General features: G+C 42.3%; 1 protein-coding gene across 1 annotated transcript; it reads left to right on the top strand.

The window, feature by feature from the left end:
- Positions 1–5,169: 5,169 nt before the first annotated feature.
- Positions 5,170–16,309, top strand: det1 (DET1 partner of COP1 E3 ubiquitin ligase). Its single transcript, XM_084061066.1, has 9 exons — positions 5,170–5,448; positions 6,537–6,789; positions 7,482–7,748; positions 8,194–8,406; positions 9,461–9,684; positions 10,942–11,071; positions 11,608–11,798; positions 12,440–12,631; positions 15,354–16,309. Exons 2-9 carry the CDS (start codon positions 6,541–6,543, stop codon positions 15,541–15,543), a joined length of 1,656 nt encoding a protein of 551 aa, XP_083917192.1. The 5' UTR covers positions 5,170–5,448; positions 6,537–6,540; the 3' UTR covers positions 15,544–16,309.
- Positions 16,310–16,827: the final 518 nt, after the last annotated feature.

The following is a 16,827-nucleotide window of genomic DNA, read 5'->3' as shown; positions in this document are numbered from 1 at the left end:
TAGAAAAAGTAGAAAACATCCACGTTTATAAAGACATGAAAGGTTCAGCTGCATGAAGAGTGAAGACTTACCGTGTTAAAATGTTCTATTATGTTGTGAAATTAGGCTGGATGGAAAAATTAAAAGCTTTCTTTAAATGTCAAATACAACTGTCTTAGTGAAAGAACCAGAGAAAAGGATAAAAATAAGGTATTTATTTGCTGTTTAAATTTTGAATAACCTTTCAAAAGTCTGATTGATGTAGAATCCTGCATGTTCAATCAATTGCCCTTTGTCTGAACTATTATCAAAGTCCTCTTTAGAAACTTTCTCTCTCCATCTGGCTCCATAATTTACTGTTCCAAAAGTAATGTCACAATACCCTCTCTTCCCCTCTTCTCTCCATCTATACTGTCCATCTCTTTCTGACAGTCATTCTCTCTCTCTCTCTCTCTCTCTCTCTCTCTCTCTCTCTCTCTCTCTCTCTCTCTCTCTCTCTTCTTTCTTTATCTCTGTCTGTCTGTCTGTTTGCCTGCCTGCACCCCCACTCTCCCTCTCTCTCTCTCTCTCTCTCTCTCTCTCTCTCTCTCTCTCTCTCTCTCTCGCTTTCCTCTCAACAAATAATGAAGTGATACACTATTCTATACACAAAAAGGCATTACAATATACACAAAAGTGGTAATTTTGTACAAACTTTTGTGATGAACAAGAGTAGAAACTATAGACTCTGCTCACTTTTGTCTAGAAAGTACATCTTATACAAGCGCGAGGAACTAAATGGATTTAAATAGCTGCCAATTCTTCTAACAGAAAGGCTAAAAAGTACTTGAAATCCTCAAGCCCTGCCTCTCGGTCTCTGCTGTACTTTTGCTAAAAGCTGAAGCGAGGGTCTCTGGTCGAGTACAATACAAGGTTTATTAGAGAGAAAATTACAGAAGAAAACTGGAGGAGAGGATTTTTTTTTTTACTTAAAAGTATTCCTGTGAAGGTTGTTGCCTACACTGTATATTTTTTTTATGGTGTTTTTTGTGTTTTTTGTGTATCTTGTCTTTTTCCTTTTTTCTTTGTCTTTTTAAGTATGTCTTGTTTTTATGTGTACTGATATGTGAACATTGTGTGTTGTCAATAAATAAATAATAAAAAAAAGTTGTTGCCTAAAACACACATGTGTATGTATGCACATGCCATTTACAATTTACAATTTAAAATAGGCATTTAGCAAACACAAGGTAATACATCAAATGCATAGAAATAGTAATCTAGGATCATAAGTAAACCAAGAACCTATCATCAGTCTATGCACATGCACATGCACATGCACACAGACAAACGCACGCACGCACACACGCACGCACGCACGCACGCACGCACGCACGCACGCACGCACGCACGCACGCACGCACGCACGCACGCACACACACACACACACACACACACACACACACACACACACACACACACACACACACACACACACACACACACACACATCTTGAAGCACAGGCTTAATCAGGCATATTTGAAATGGAAAATGCCATTAGATTTTGAAGTGGGTAATTTCCCTTCTTTTCCTCCATTCTTTCCTTCATTTTCCTTTTTTTAACACTGGCCTTTTATGCTCACCGCATGTGCTTTTATGGAAAATTACAACATTTAAACTTGACTCTAAGGTCAGGCTAATTGCACGAACAAACCCCCATTAGCACTCTTGCAAGACCAAGGTGCTGTACATTTCTCGTTCATTTCATAATGCAATTTTTTGGATCTTAAGAACAGGCTCCATAAAAGGGGAATCATTATTTAATTATGTGACATTATGGGGAGCAAGGTGCAGGTCATCGGGGTGAATCATGCTACATACGGTTGTGAACAAATAAATGAAATATGAAACGGACTAAACAAACAGTAATGTAGGCTACAGGTGCAGTGTTTGTTGTTTTCTCTGTCATTTTAGATTACTTAAATTCAAACAAGGCCAATGTGTGCTCACTCATCCATCCATCAATCCATCTTCTGATACAGCTGCGTGGCTTACTGTAAACTGACATTGAATTCGGTAAGCACAAAATAAGTTAGGACAAGCTATCAACAAGTTGCCATTATTAGGACTGGGCTGGCAAGGTAGAATCCATTAGTGTTTACTCTTTGGTCACATCTTCACCCTGATAGGAACCAGGGATGGACTAAGACTCAAGGTCCTCTATAGAAACTTTCTCTCTCTGGCTCCATAATTTAATGTTCCAAAAGTAGATGTCACAATACCCTCTCTTCCCCTGTACTTGCTCCCCATCTACTACTATCCATCTCTTTCTGATTGTGTGTCTCTCTCTCTCTCTCTCTCTCTCTCTCTTTCTCTCTCTCTCTCTCTCTCTCTCTCTCTCTCTCTCTCTCTCCCTCTCTCTTTCTTCTGTCTGTCTGTCTGTCTGTCTGTCTGTCTGTCTGTCTGTCTGTCTGTCTGTCTGTCTGTCTGTTTGTCTGTCTGCCCCCCGCCCCCCCCTCTCTCCCGCTCTCGCTCTCTCTCTCTCTCTCTCTCTCTCTCTCTCTCTCTCTCTCTCTCTCTCCCTCTCTCTTTCTTCTGTCTGTCTGTCTGTCTGTCTGTCTGTCTATCTGTCTGTCTGTCTGTCTGTCTGTCTGTCTGTCTGTCTGTCTGTCTGTCTGTCTGTCTGTTTGTCTGTCTGCCCCCCGCCCCCCCCTCTCTCCCGCTCTCGCTCTCTCTCTCTCTCTCTCTCTCTCTCTCTCTCTCTCTCTCTCTCTCTCTCTCTCTCTCACACAAGATTAACAAGATTTCCACACAACAATTAAAGAAGTGATACACTATTCTATACACAAAAAGGCATTACAATATACATAAAAGTGGTAATTTTGTGGGCCAATTATTGGGCCAATTATTTTTTGGGCTCCCACAAACCCAATCCCACGCTACACAGAACGGGCAGTTGGGTGGGCAGTGGGCACACAAACACACTACTCAAGTTGTAAGTGATGTGTGGGTCAAGAAAGCACCAGTAGACAGGATAAAGGATTTGCAGTCCAGAGTCTATATACCCTAAGTATTCACATTATATTTATTTGCATGCATTTTTCTATTCTAAAAAATACTCTGTCAGTCACACGTTAGTCCTGTTATAGTCAGATGGCTACAGCAGGAGACTGTACTGTAGGCTAAGGGGCCCAAATATTTGAGCGTTAACCCATATTCAAATAAATATTTAATGTAAATGATATATATTACATTTAAATACATTGCTAATGGGCCTCGTGGCCCAGTGCCTGAAGGGTCCACTGGTAAGGGCCCTGAGCAGTAGCCCCATTACCCCTGTCTAATCCTACCATGCAGGAACATCTTAAGAAAGGCCAGCATTTGGGGTTTGCCTCGTTGGTTTTACACAGAAGTGCACTTATTATATATGTGTGTCTATATTCTCACAATCTGACCATTTTTCTTGTATGCAATAGCAGAATTTTATCACATCTATTAAAGGACATTTACCTAATATGCTCAGATTTATGTTATCCAGCTACATGCATTTAAAGGTAGTATATATGATATTGTTTTTTTCTTTTAAAGTGAAAGCTCAATATTCTGATAACCATTGCTATAGTGTTTGTTAAGTAACCGGGTCTCCAGCTAAGCAGAAAATACATTTCCAGGATGGTTGCCAATTTCATCCAGTTGGGAGATCGCACCCATTTTTAACTTAATTTTTATACTTTTCCAATTCCATTGTCTTTGGTTTTTTTGTTAATCCATTGCCATATTACTGAGAAATGCTGTTAAAATAGGACCAAATCCAAGGGGAAGGCAGCTCTGGGGTGGTTAAGCTGGACGTATATTTTGTTTTCCTCGAATGCTGAAAATGTCTGACTGACAGGCTCACAATCCGTTGCAGAAGTGATGTGTTTCTGAGCTTAGAGCGGCTATTTTCGATGACGAGAGGTTATCGAAGCAGCATCGAACATGGCTACTACATGGCACTCGACCCCCTTATTAAGCCTTTCTTTTACACTTGTTAGTATGCAAAAGAAATATACATGATGTTAATCTAGTAATATACAAGTAACTAGTTCAAGGTTTCTGTATTGTTACATCTTGTATGGGTGTATAGGAGTAAAAGTATTTAGTTCTGGTTCCTCAGTCATTTCTATGTTTTTATTGGTGTTTCTGCAGGCTTTGTGTAACGTAGTGGTTCTACAAGCAAGCACATCAGTGCATGCAGTGCAGGTGGTTTCAGAGAGTTACTTCTCTGAAACAAGGTCCTATAAATTCATTGCGAAAACATTACAGCAATTAATTGATAGGATAAAAATAGATTTACTTCTACTTTGACTTTTACTTGTACTTTAAGTATTTTTTAAAAGCATGTACTTTTGAATACTTAAGTACAATTAAAAGCAATTATTTTTTTTACTATACTTGAGTAACATTTTGACTGAGCTACTTTTATTTGTAGTGGAGTCAATTTGACCAGGAGTATCTGTACTCTTACTCAAGTACTGGGGTTGAGTACTTCGTCCACCTCTGCTTGTTTATAGGATATCCTGGAATCTTTCCTATTTGGATGAAATTGTATCCCGACCTGAAAATGTAGCTATTTTCTGTTTACTAGAGTTGGAGAGGGGAGATGGAGACCCCTGTTACTGAACAAACTGAACACAAGCGATTACTATCATAGATATTTAACCCTTTTTTTAAATGTCACTCAGGCTACACACCTTTAATCCTGCCATTGTGCAGTGCAATGAACATTTAAAATGATAGCGAGGTCTGGAGGTGTAAAGTAACAAGTGCATTTACTCAAGTACTGTACATAAGTACAATTTTGAGGTATTTTTTTTACTTTACTGGAGTATTTTAAATTTTCAATACTTTTACTTCTACTCCACTACATCTCAGAGGCAAATATTGTACTTTTACTCCACTACAATTATTTGAAAACTTGAGTTACTTGTTACTTTTTTGGGGTGAACTATCCCTTTAAGGAAAATATCTGAGTACTTCTTCCACCACTGGTGGTCAGTCAGTGGTCATAGAACAACTGAACTGACCCGGCCCAAACAATATTACAATATATGCATTACCCTTTCCAACCTCAACAGGTTGTAGCGGCGCTGTTAGAAAAGAAAGCCAATACGCTACTTTAAAAACAGCACCAGAGTTAGTCCAGCACTCTCTTCTTCTACGGTGTAATGTTTACCACTCAGTCAGAGCTGACACCAAACAGCGTTTAGCTCAGCATTTAGCAAGATGTTATTATGCTGTTGGTTATAAAAACACATACGCATACTTAGCGGTCGGTTGCGCCTTAGTACGTTAAAGAACAAGCAGAGCGAACATGACATTTTCGAGTGACTGTGTAAACTGGCTAAAAACTAGCTAGCGACAATGCTAACAGCATCAGTTGAACTAGTTTGCAGATCTAGTGCAATCACTGGATGACAGGAGGCAAACTAAAGCTGCTAAACCAACAGGTGAGTGTCCGGTTTATTGCACCTGTATGGTGATAGGATTATCAATAGGTTACGTTTGACGTATGTCAACTTTTTTTCGTAGTTTTGGTGAGTGGGATCCGTGTGTGTGTGTGTGTGTGTGTGTGTGTGTGTGTGTGTGTGTGTGTTTGTTTGTGTGTTTGTTTGTGTGTGTGCTTGCTTGCGTGCGTGTGCGCGCGCTTGTTAATTGTCAATGAAGCAAACCACTATGCTGCCCTGTCGGCTAGACCAGTGGTTCTCAAACTTTTTCATGCCAAGGACCCCCAAATTGAAACCTTTTAGCCCGCGGACTCCCACTTGAAAAGATATGCCAGGGACCCCCATAACAGGAGATTTGAGCAGTGATTTTCAACCATTTTAATTACAAGGACCCCCGGTTTTACACGCGTTAGGCTACAGACCCCCATTTAATGGCATTTCTATTTTGGGACCCCAATTTATATTGTAAAATCAGTGTTCATTTAACTCAGAGAGTGTACAAATGGAACCAAATGGATCCATGTGTACACTTCTCTGAGTTACAGACCCATAAGGGTCCATTTGGTTCTTAACTATCATGTACCTGTACCTCATACCATGGCTCATCTGGCTCTGGGGGGTACTGTGGGTAGATTCATCCATTAAGACCTGAATGTCTTCTAAATCAGTAGTTCTCACACAATCAAGATTTTTCTAAAATGTTCAAAACTAGCAGATGTACATGACGCGCTGTGAGCTTGTATGTCTGCTATTTTTGAATAGCCAACGGCTATTCAAACATCTAAAATGACACAGATGCTTTCCAAACCCAGTATATGGGCCTGACTGTGACCCTGAGGACCTCAGGTACATGCTGGTTGTCTTTGATATCATTGCTCCTCCTCGACTCTGGAAAGACTTGCCTGAGAAGCCCACTCTTGATCTTTTTATTTATCTATCACTTCTTAACATGCTTTTGTTGAAAGGTCTTTCCTTTGTCAAAAATTGACATCTTACTGTTTGATAAAACAGTTTTATTTCTCACTGCACTGCAGTATTTTATGTGTTGCATGTTTTATATTATTATTATAATTTATTATTATTATAATCAGGATTATGGATGAGGACACCCAGACCTTAAAGCCCAGACGGATCCAGAATCAGAACGTGGTCCATCGTCTGGAGAGGCGCAGGATCTGCTCGGGCCGAGCTGGAGCCCACTGGTACCGAGTGCGCTGCTTCCACCAGAATCTCTTCCCCAACTTCACTGTGGTCAATGTGGAGAAGCCACCATGCTTCCTCCGAAAGTTCTCTCCAGACGGACGCTGCTTTATTGCCTTCTCCTCTGACCAGACCTCTCTAGAGGTAAGAACACATTTAGACCTGGAACACCTTTTTTTTTATACCTTTGAAGGCCGGGAACACCTCTGTGTCATATTAGCTGTTGCTATATGTCGTTGCTGTCGGGCAGAAACCTTGTATCTCCATATTTTAGCTTTTTGTGTTTTTTCGTAAATGAATGCCCTACTTGTTCATACTACAGCATCACACAAAAGTAGCAAAAGTAGCAGATCGCAATGCGTTTTGAGCTTCTTGTTCTGCTAGTTTAGCTATTTTTTTATTTGAATCCTGAAAGGTAAAAACGTTTTTTCAGAAAACTTCAGGGTTAAGAAGGCGTTTTTAGAATCGGCCTCAGGTCTAAATGGGTTAACCTGTAAAAAAAATACAGTAGTTTTAGGTATAGTTCCTTAGAGCTCTATTATAGAAGCCTCATTCATTCAATATCTGTGATTGATTGGCATAATCCTTGCTATATAAGTCATGGATTTAGTTGTGCAGATTCAAATCTTGCCAAATCTTTCTGCTTTTATCTTGCTCTTCAAACGTTGCTCTCGATAAGAGCGTTTGCTACTGTAAATGCCAAAATTGTCAATTCTAATGGGCCTACAGTATATGTGTGGGGAACAAGCCTCCACACCTCTGTGGAAGTCGGTTGGACTGTTTTAACCATAACTAGCATCTCTTACTGCTTCCTGACATCAATGTTTCTCCCACAGATCTATGAGTACCAAGGCTGCCAGGCGGCCCAGGACCTACTGAGAGGGCAGGAGGGCGAGACACTCTCAACGGCCAATGACCAGCGCTCCCTCAACATCCGTGGCCGCCTGTTTGAGCGCTTCTTCTCCTTACTCCACGTCACTAATGTGGCTTCTAATGGGGAGCACCTAAATCGGGAGTGTAGTCTTTTCACAGATGACTGTCGCTATGTCATCGTTGGGTCAGCTGCATATGTCCCTGAAGAGCCGCCACCGTACTTTTTTGAGGTATAGACACGTTTCACAAACTCTAGTCTTCACCTTCAATTTAGTTCTGAACAATTTACTAATCTGTCAATTTGTGGTCTACAGTATAACTACTGTAGAACAGAGATGTTTTGTGTCCTAAGCCCGCCAATCCCCCTGTTAGAAACAATCTTCCCTGTTCCACCAGATATGTTATTTAATGTGCTTTCATCATGTCTTTTATTTAGTTGAGGGAAACGTACCATGCTATACAGACTATACAGTAAAGGTGCTCAATTACATTAAGAGCTAAAAATACGATAGGATACAAAGTTGGAAAAAAGCAACTGTTCCTATAAAAACCCTATGTTTTGTCTTGTGGAACTAGAAGTAAACAAAATATCAACAATAGGTGATTGTGTGAACAGTTAAGGGCAATCTGCCCAACATTAACCGGTATGAATGTTGGTTTTCGTCTCTTAACCAGGTGTACCGCAACAACGAGTCGGTGACTCCCAACCCGCGGTCTCCTCTAGAGGACTACTCGCTCCACATCATCGACCTCCACACAGGCCGGCTGTGTGACACCAGGTCCTTTAAGTGTGACAAGATCATCCTCTCCCACAACCAGGGGCTCTACCTTTACAGGAACATCCTGGCTGTGCTGTCGGTCCAGCAGCAGACCATACACGTCTTTCAGGTGAATGGATAAACATTGGTCATGCTTTTATCAAGGCGTTAGAGCAAACTGTAGTTTCACTTCTAGTGTCAGATTGAGTGTAAAACTGTGTGTGATGATCATGCCTCAACATTGATCAAATGTAATACAACTGTTATATTATCTTGTGTGTTTATTTGCTTCTTTGAGGTGAACAATATTATTACCAGTAAGACTCCCTAATCGGGAGATAAGCGACCGTAGGTCACATGTATACAGAAGAGGGCTGTAACGGCGATTGGTTCCTAGTTGTGTGGGCAATGTATAGTTGTGTTTGGTGGTCTAAGAAATGTGGTGGCAGGCATGTTGATGACATGAGTGTAGACATACTGTGTAGTGTGTAGCAATTTGCGTGTTTTTAGGGGCAAAACTGTAGGAGTAGTGGGCAAAAATGTGTTGTGAAAAGCGGCCTGAAGGTGGCGCTAGAAGAGGGCCATGTGAGAAATTAGGGGTGGGGTGTCCGCGTTGCCTTGGCGGACGAATAGGTACCGGCCGCGGCTCTCCCGGACGCTCCTAGCCCGAGTTACGGCATTTTATGTGAGCTGCAGTGGCAGGGGGTCCTCCACTGGGGGCGCCACCACTTTTGCATCCGTTCTGGAGCACCAGGAGTGGGTGGTCCCCGGGAATGCCCCGTGAGCAGCCCCGTTGGGGTGGTCATTTGGTAATTAGTCCACATGTGCTCATTTTTTACACTTGGGGGTCCCCGAGGCAGCTGGGGGTCCCTGGAGCTCCGGGGGTCCTTGGAGGGTGTAGTTTGGCAGGTAAGGAGTGTGTGTGCAAAATCTGGCATGGATCGGGGCAACGGGTGCGGAGATATGAGCAGGGCAAAAGTGTGACGGGACGTGTGTGACGGAGTGACGTGACGGACGGACACCTGGAGCAGGTTTCTATAGTAAATGCGACCTACGGTCGCAATTATTTAGTTGCTACTCTGAGGAAACCAGAGCAAAAATGCTTGCTCTTCTCTACTCGTACACAAGATGTATGTTTGTCTTCTCACATGTCTTTGTCCTCCTCGTCCGTCCCCCACCTGCAGGTGACCCCAGAGGGGACGTTCCTGGACGTGAGAACTATTGGTCGCTTCTGTTACGAAGACGACCTCCTAACTCTCTCAGCTGTTTACACGGAGGCTCAGCCTGAGGGTCAGCCTGGTTTACCCCGCCTCTACACAGACAAAACCATCAACTCACTCAAACACAGACTGCTGGTCTATCTGTGGAAGAGGGCTGAGCAGGATGGCAGTGCCACAGCAAAGAGGAGGTTTCATCACTTTTCCTCTATCTTTTTTATTTGTTCACAGAAGATTCACTCGCAATAGATGTATCACATGCTGTAGGTCACACTTGAATGTTGGATAAGTGCTTTAGCAGGTGACCATACCTGAGTGGGTAGAGAGGCCATCGTTACTCAGCGGTTCAGCGTCCGCCTCGGCGCCACCGGAACCACCATCAGCAGGGTGAAGCTGCAAAAGCAATGTCTCCTCCCCAGGGGACCAGAAATACTCCATAGGTTTTGACCATTTTATCTTTTGGTTAAAGGCCGTTTCCCCCAGAACAGGGACCATAGGGTTCATGTTATTACATTTCTGAGAGCTGGGGAGAAAAAGAATCCTAGAGCAGATCTCCAGGGCAACTCACTGACTGTGCTTCTGAACCTGTGAGTTGTGCATTCTGAAAGTGAATATATCTTTAATTGGACTGCTTTTCTACTCCTGGAAGAGGCTTAGTGGGATGGAACACCTCCAGTTACAAATGGTTTGCTTTTCTTCCTCCAATTCAGAAGAAACTAGAGAAGGGTGCCCCGCTGAGTGCATATCTCTAACAGGCTGGGTTGCTTAGCCAGGGCAGTATAAGTCATGTGTTGCAGCCATCAGGACGCGAGGAAGCTTGGGTGCGGTTGCATTTAATTTGTGGCGTATCGGCAGAAGTGAACGCACTTTTGAGGTGCGCTTTAGAGGCCCCTCAACCTACAATTCCCATTTGGGGTTGATTGGATGTTGCGTTCATGATACTATGACAATTCTTTTAAGAAATGGGTCCCTCCCACAGATTTTTTTTTAAGCTCACATGACTCGCAAGATCATTTGACCATTTCTAGTTTTTGTCATTTCGTTGGTTTCAGTTAACTAAGCTGTAATCACTGTGTCAATATCTGGATTTAAATGTTTCTTAAAATATTTTGAAATACCAACTAAATGTTTTCTTGGTTCACTGTAAAAGAAAGTAAACTTCACATTTGGTTTTACATTTGGTTTAACGTGAAATTATTTTTGAAAAAAAAAGAAAAGTGCCATTACACTTCTTTTATATTTGTACCAGCATAAATTAAATCCTTAGAGGTCTGTGGCTCTGTTAGTCAGCTTTAATAAAAAGGTACTTTTTTCCACTTCAAGATTCCACTTCCACAGAAAAACACCAAATCGAACTTCAAAATATTGTTTTTGTGAGGGTGATTTCTTAATTTTTGTGATGTTTCAGTGGCCTCTTGTTTAATAGGTGTGTGTCTCTGTGTGTTTAGGTTCTTTCAGTTCTTTGATCAGTTGAGGAGTCTGAGGATGTGGAAGATGCAGTTGTTAGATGAACACCACCTCTTCATTAAATATACCAGTGAAGATGTGGTCACACTCAGGGTCACAGACCCCTCACAGGTTGGAACACACACACGCTCAACACCTTTCTTCCAGCTCTCCTTGGTTTTTCTCCACAATTTAGTCATTGTGATTCCCCCCCACGTGTGTAGCCCCTGTCACTGCCAACCCCTACTGTTTCTTCTGGGGAAGTTGTAGAGTAGACAACCATGTGTCTCCTCCGATGCACATGAAGTCGCCAGCCATTTCTTTTCACCTAACAGTGAGGAGTTTCACAAGGAGTGTGTAAAGCGTTCAGAGGAATGCAGTATCCCTCCCAGCTGAACAGCAGACCAACCTGAAGGAGTCTCTAGTGCAGCGATAGAGATCAGCCGATCGTCACGTCGCATCGCACCACGTTGTGAGCTTAGAACGGCTACTTTTGTGACACTTACGTATGACAATGTAGGGCATTCATTTATGAAAAAACAACACAAGTTGAATTATAGAGATGTGAGGTTTCTGCCCGACAGCAATGATCTCTTTGTGGTTACCGCTTATAGCAATATTTTGCATAAAGTGTATACTCTTTCTCTCTGCCTTTCTATTTCTCCCAGCCTTCATTCTTCGTTGTGTATAACATGGTGTCAACAGAGGTGCTGGCCGTTTTTGAGAATACCTCTGACCAGCTGCTGGAACTGTTTGAGAATTTCTGTGACCTGTTCAGGAACGCCACGCTCCACAGCCAGGCCGTCCAATTCCCCTGCTCAGCCTCCTCCAACAACTATGCACGACAGGTCCAGAGAAGGTACAGACGGGCTCTGTGTGTATGTGTGTATATGTGTGTGAAGCCTTTCACGCTTTTCTTATAATGTTGTCAGACTCCTAGCGTTGAATTGACCTTAAAGGGACTACACCATGAATTAAAAAAATAATAATATTTAATATCATATTGTTTATGTCCCTCAAACGTTTTTCAAAAGGTTTGAGCCTAAATCAAGCCTCAGATGTACTCATTCCAACTAACTTCTCTCTGGCTTATAAAGCACTTTCACCTGCAATACCACATTATCCTGTTTGGCACGGGGCGCTATTGAGCCAGTTTGTATGCATGTTATCTCCTGGTTCTGTGTGGAAAAAGTAAAAAAAGAAAAAAAATAAGAAAAATATATTTAAAAAAGAAAAATGTATATATATATTTTTTTGGTTGTAACTGAAAACGGGAGGAATTGTTCCCTGACGTGACGTAGGCAGGGGGACCAAATCAGTTTGGCCTGTTTTTAGACCAATTTACAGAAAACCCCAGATTTGCTGTGAAAGCCTGAGTGGTCAAACTGGGGTATTTTTGAGGATCGAAGAGAGGTAGGGCAGACCAACAACACACAAAAAAGAAGAAAAAGTTAAAATTCATGGTGTAGTCCCTTGAAGTGCTCCTGTCCTTGTCCCCAGATTTAAAGACACCATAGTGAATGCTAAGTACGGTGGACACACGGAGGCTGTGCGTCGGCTGCTGGGCCAGCTGCCCATCAGTGCTCAGTCCTACAGCAGCAGTCCTTACCTGGACCTCTCCCTCTTCAGCTATGATGACAAGTGGGTTTCTGTGATGGAGAGGCCCAAGACCTGCGGTGACCACCCTATAAGGTACTGAAACCGTTCCACACGGTGTTGGTGTAAACCAGTGATTCTCAAACTGTTTAGCTTCAAGGACCCCCAGTTTAGTATATATAAGGCCACGGACGCCCCACAACTCTGACAGCGTACTCGTCCATTTGATTCCATTCGAGTTACAGCCCCATTAAGGGTGCATTTGGTTCCTAACTATCAATTTTGCTTGGAACCCCCTCAAGGACCCCTGGTGGTCTTCGGGTAGCCTGGGACCAGACGAATCTGCGAGTGCAAAAACAAGTTGCACTCTGCGATTTGGGTCTGGCACCGCTCCATAGAGAATCCACTTCCTCTCCCAGAAGACGTGGGGCACCAATCAGGGCCCAGTATTCGAATATGGGCGACTGTAATTGGTAGTTGGTTGTAGGTCTAACCAATTGCGTCGAGGGACATTGTTTTGATCCCGCCCCTTGGGAAACAAAACGTCCTCATGGAAGCACCAGACTCATATCCACGCAGTGATATAGTCTAGCTATGCCAGGCTAGTCTTCGGGCCCCACTTTGAGAACCAATGGCATATACCAGTGGTTCTCAACATAGGGCCCGGGGCAGCAACGGCTGGTCCATGTTGTGCTATGGGGCGATGCACACCCAATGGGGGAGAGAGAAAATGTTTATTCTACCATCATGCAACTCTAAAAGCTTTGACTGGCCATTGTAAGGTGTTACACCAAATGTGTTGTCTTCAAACCACCTACCAAATGTCATAATCCAAAGAGCGTCAAGAGTCCCACGGGGCTTTAGACTTTGTATTGTTTAATGTTTTTTTTATACATTTAATTGCCAGTACGAAGGTGCACCTTAGAATTGCTAAGAAGTGGCCTTTACGTTCATTTGCTTTTTTAAACGTGTTGTGTGCCTTTTATTCAATAAATTGCCACAATGCATGTGTGCTTTTAGAATTGTATTTTAACATTGCAGTGCAAATCGCTGTTGCTATTTGCACGTTTTTTGTTCTTGCAAGCAGTGTTCAGGGGCCAATCCTATTTTGTCTGTTTCAATAAAGAATGGGTACTTGTGGAATGACTGACCAATATTCCTGCTGCAAACTTTATGACAACACTGGTATAAAGAGACATATTTGCTACCGTATATTTGATATAAAGAATAGAATACTGCTGGAATAGCATTCAGAAGGTTTATTTATAAACCTATTATTTTATAACAAAAATATGCTGGTTATTGCAACAGTTTGCTTTCCTAATTTGTGTGGTAAGGAGGGAAAAATCTATACTGCGACAGCTGTAATTACGAAATTACAGAATAACGATTGATGTTCAAAATTGATGTTTGGCGGCCAACCAGAGAAAGACACTTGACTGCTTTTGCTTCTGGTAAAATCGGATTTTCTCTCACTCACACTTCTGCTGTCTTTCTCTTTGTCTCCCTCTTGTGATTTCTTTATTCTTTCTCTCCATTTAACCCTAGTGTCCCTATTCTCGTGGCCGGAGCGGGCCTAGTATAGGCCCCCGGGGGACTTCTGTTAATGAATTATACAGGGTTTAAGTGGTGATTTAACAACTTAAACCTTAGCATCCGTATTCTGGGGGGAACATTGGGCAAAAATTGTAGATCTACAAGCTCACAACAGTACACGTTGCAACGCAAGCGGTACAAGTACAGTTGCAACTCAGGTCTGTTTTACTAAGACTAGAAGTTGTTAAATGGACCTTATTGGTGTGCAATAAGGGTGTCACGATACTCGATACGTATCGAAATCGAACCGAAAATGACGTTCGATACAGTGTATCGAAATCAAAAGCCGTATCGCGATTCAAGGGTTAATAATGAGCTGGCAGCAGCTCGAGCTGCATGCTCGAGCCGCTGTTGTGTTTTTTCCGTGCATCACGCATGCGTGCTTACGACGGGGGAGAAAAAAAAGACGACAGGACCAACCCGCACACACCAGCACAGAAGAGTTTGTTGTTGACAAAACGGCTACCGTTTGTCGATTATGCTCCGCATTGATAGTTGCTCCGTCTTCTCTTTTTCCCCTCTACATCTATACCTCTCGGCCAAAAATAGCCGATCTACAAGCTCACAACGCCTCGCAGTGCGAGGCGTTGTGAGCTTGTAGATCTGCTATTTTTGGCTAAAGTTCACCTCAGAAAAGGGATGGGGTTAAGGTAAACCCTGTTGAAGACCCCTGGCTTAGTTTATTATTCACATTTCTTGTTTTTTTAAAGCTCTTACCTGTTCAAACAATGTAAACATACTTTAAGATGTTTAAGAACATCCAAATAACAGTTGTCTTTGGATCCTTTTTTCTTACATGTTCAACTTTGTATTTAGATTGTATTTAGTTATAGAGCTTCACAAGAATGTTGTTGTTAACTCATCTTAAAGAAGAATCTGAAAATGACAGTTGTAAGGGCATAAAACCCTTTTTGTTCTCATTTGATATTATTCAAATAAAAGGGACTTATTGAGAAACATGTGTTTTTCTTTACAAATCAAGACAATAGCCTAAATTAATAATCATATAGCCCTCAAAGCTGAACAAAAGGACGTTTTAAAAATATCGAGAATCGAATCGTGACCTTAAAATCGAAAGTCGACTCGTGGATTAGGCGTATCGTGACACCCCTAATGTGCAAGTACCTCTCAGCAACATATGAACAATTGAGTAAATAGTTCTTTGGCAAAACCATTAACAGACACTACAGAGTGACCATCCCCTGCTTTTCTTTCCCTCTAGATTCTACGCACGGGACTCAGGCCTGCTAAAGTTCAAGATCCAAGCAGGCCTGTTGGGTCGGCCAGTCAACCACGCTGTGCGTCGTCTGGTGGCTTTCACCTTCCATCCCTTTGAGCCCTTCGCCATCTCCGTCCAGCGCACCAATGCCGAGTATGTCGTCAACTTCCACATGAGGCACGTGTGCGTTTGAAGCGGAAGGTCTTGCGGTTCCAGAGTGTGCGTGTGGTGGCAAACAAAACTTTTGCAGCCTGCAGACATTCAGACGCTCTGAAATGTTTTTTCCTCAACCGTTAAGGGCCAGAATGACCAGCCTTTGAAGATTAGACGGCACATGTCATTCTCCCTTCCTCTGCTACGAACAAACAGCAGCAGAGCAGCTTTCCTCTCTGGCCTCCATGATGCATCAGAGGAAAACGTCATGCTTAACCCCTCTCCCCCTTCCGTCAAACAGTAGTGGCTCTCCCTCTGCTCTTTCTCTCCCTGGGTGAGAAAGCAGTAATTGCACCTCTCCCTCTTGCATCCCCCGCATCACCTCTATTCCCCCCCGTCCTCTCCTCCTCCTCAGAACAAAGGGGACCCTGTAGGGGACAGAGGCTGGTGGAGGTGTAAATGGAGAGGTGGAGGAAGTGATTGATGTGGGATGTAGGTGGAAGCTGCTGGTAGTTGGACCGCTCAGAAGGGTCCTAAGACATTTATTTTCCTTTAATTCTTTCCCCCATCCACTGATAATCACACTTGGATAGCTGCTTAGTTTGACACAGATCTGTATATACAAAAAGCCTACCACCAGGTGAAATAAATATACTATCTCTAGGAGCCAGAAATGGGGCAATATGGATGACAATACTTTTTTAAAAATATTTTAAATCTAATAATTTTTACATATAGATTTGTTTTATTATTATTATTTTTTACATGTTATTGGATGGTTATTTTGTGTCAATAAAATGGTCTAAATGTTATACACTGTTACTCATCCTAAAAAGTTGGATTGGACAGACAATCTAGTATTTCTGTTTCCCTAGTTTGGAATGTTGCCTTGCACTTTGCATGAATGTGTGTGCGAAATCCCTGCAGTGGGGAAAATAGAAGACACTTTAAATGGAGATCTTGTTTTGCTCAGACAATGGCAAAATTGTTGCTTGATATCCAGTTGTGGAGTTTTAGTTTTTGTGGAGAATATGCCTATTTAGATTTTTCAAAAATGGCTTACTTGACAAAAGGGATGTGTAGAGATCTGACAAATAGACACAAAAAACTGCACTTGATTGAGTGATTTATTATAAACTTGAAATATTGTTACTTCATGTCTAACAGGCAGTAGTTGATGCTGGCTATCTAGACTAGATTGTTAATGGGGAGATGATCGTTTAAGCCTGGCTTACTTTATACGATTTTCTCATGTTTTATATGACTGGCCTATTTCCAGGGTGAATTTCTCAAATTTGGATTTGGCCTATGGGTGGAAATATGG

The sequence above is a fragment of the Gymnoscopelus microlampas genome, assembly GCF_963454915.1.
Source record: "Gymnoscopelus microlampas genome assembly, chromosome: 6".
Taxonomy (NCBI): Eukaryota; Metazoa; Chordata; class Actinopteri; order Myctophiformes; family Myctophidae; genus Gymnoscopelus; species Gymnoscopelus microlampas.
Note: the sequence above shows the minus strand (reverse complement) of the source record. Positions and strands in the feature narration are given on the sequence as shown.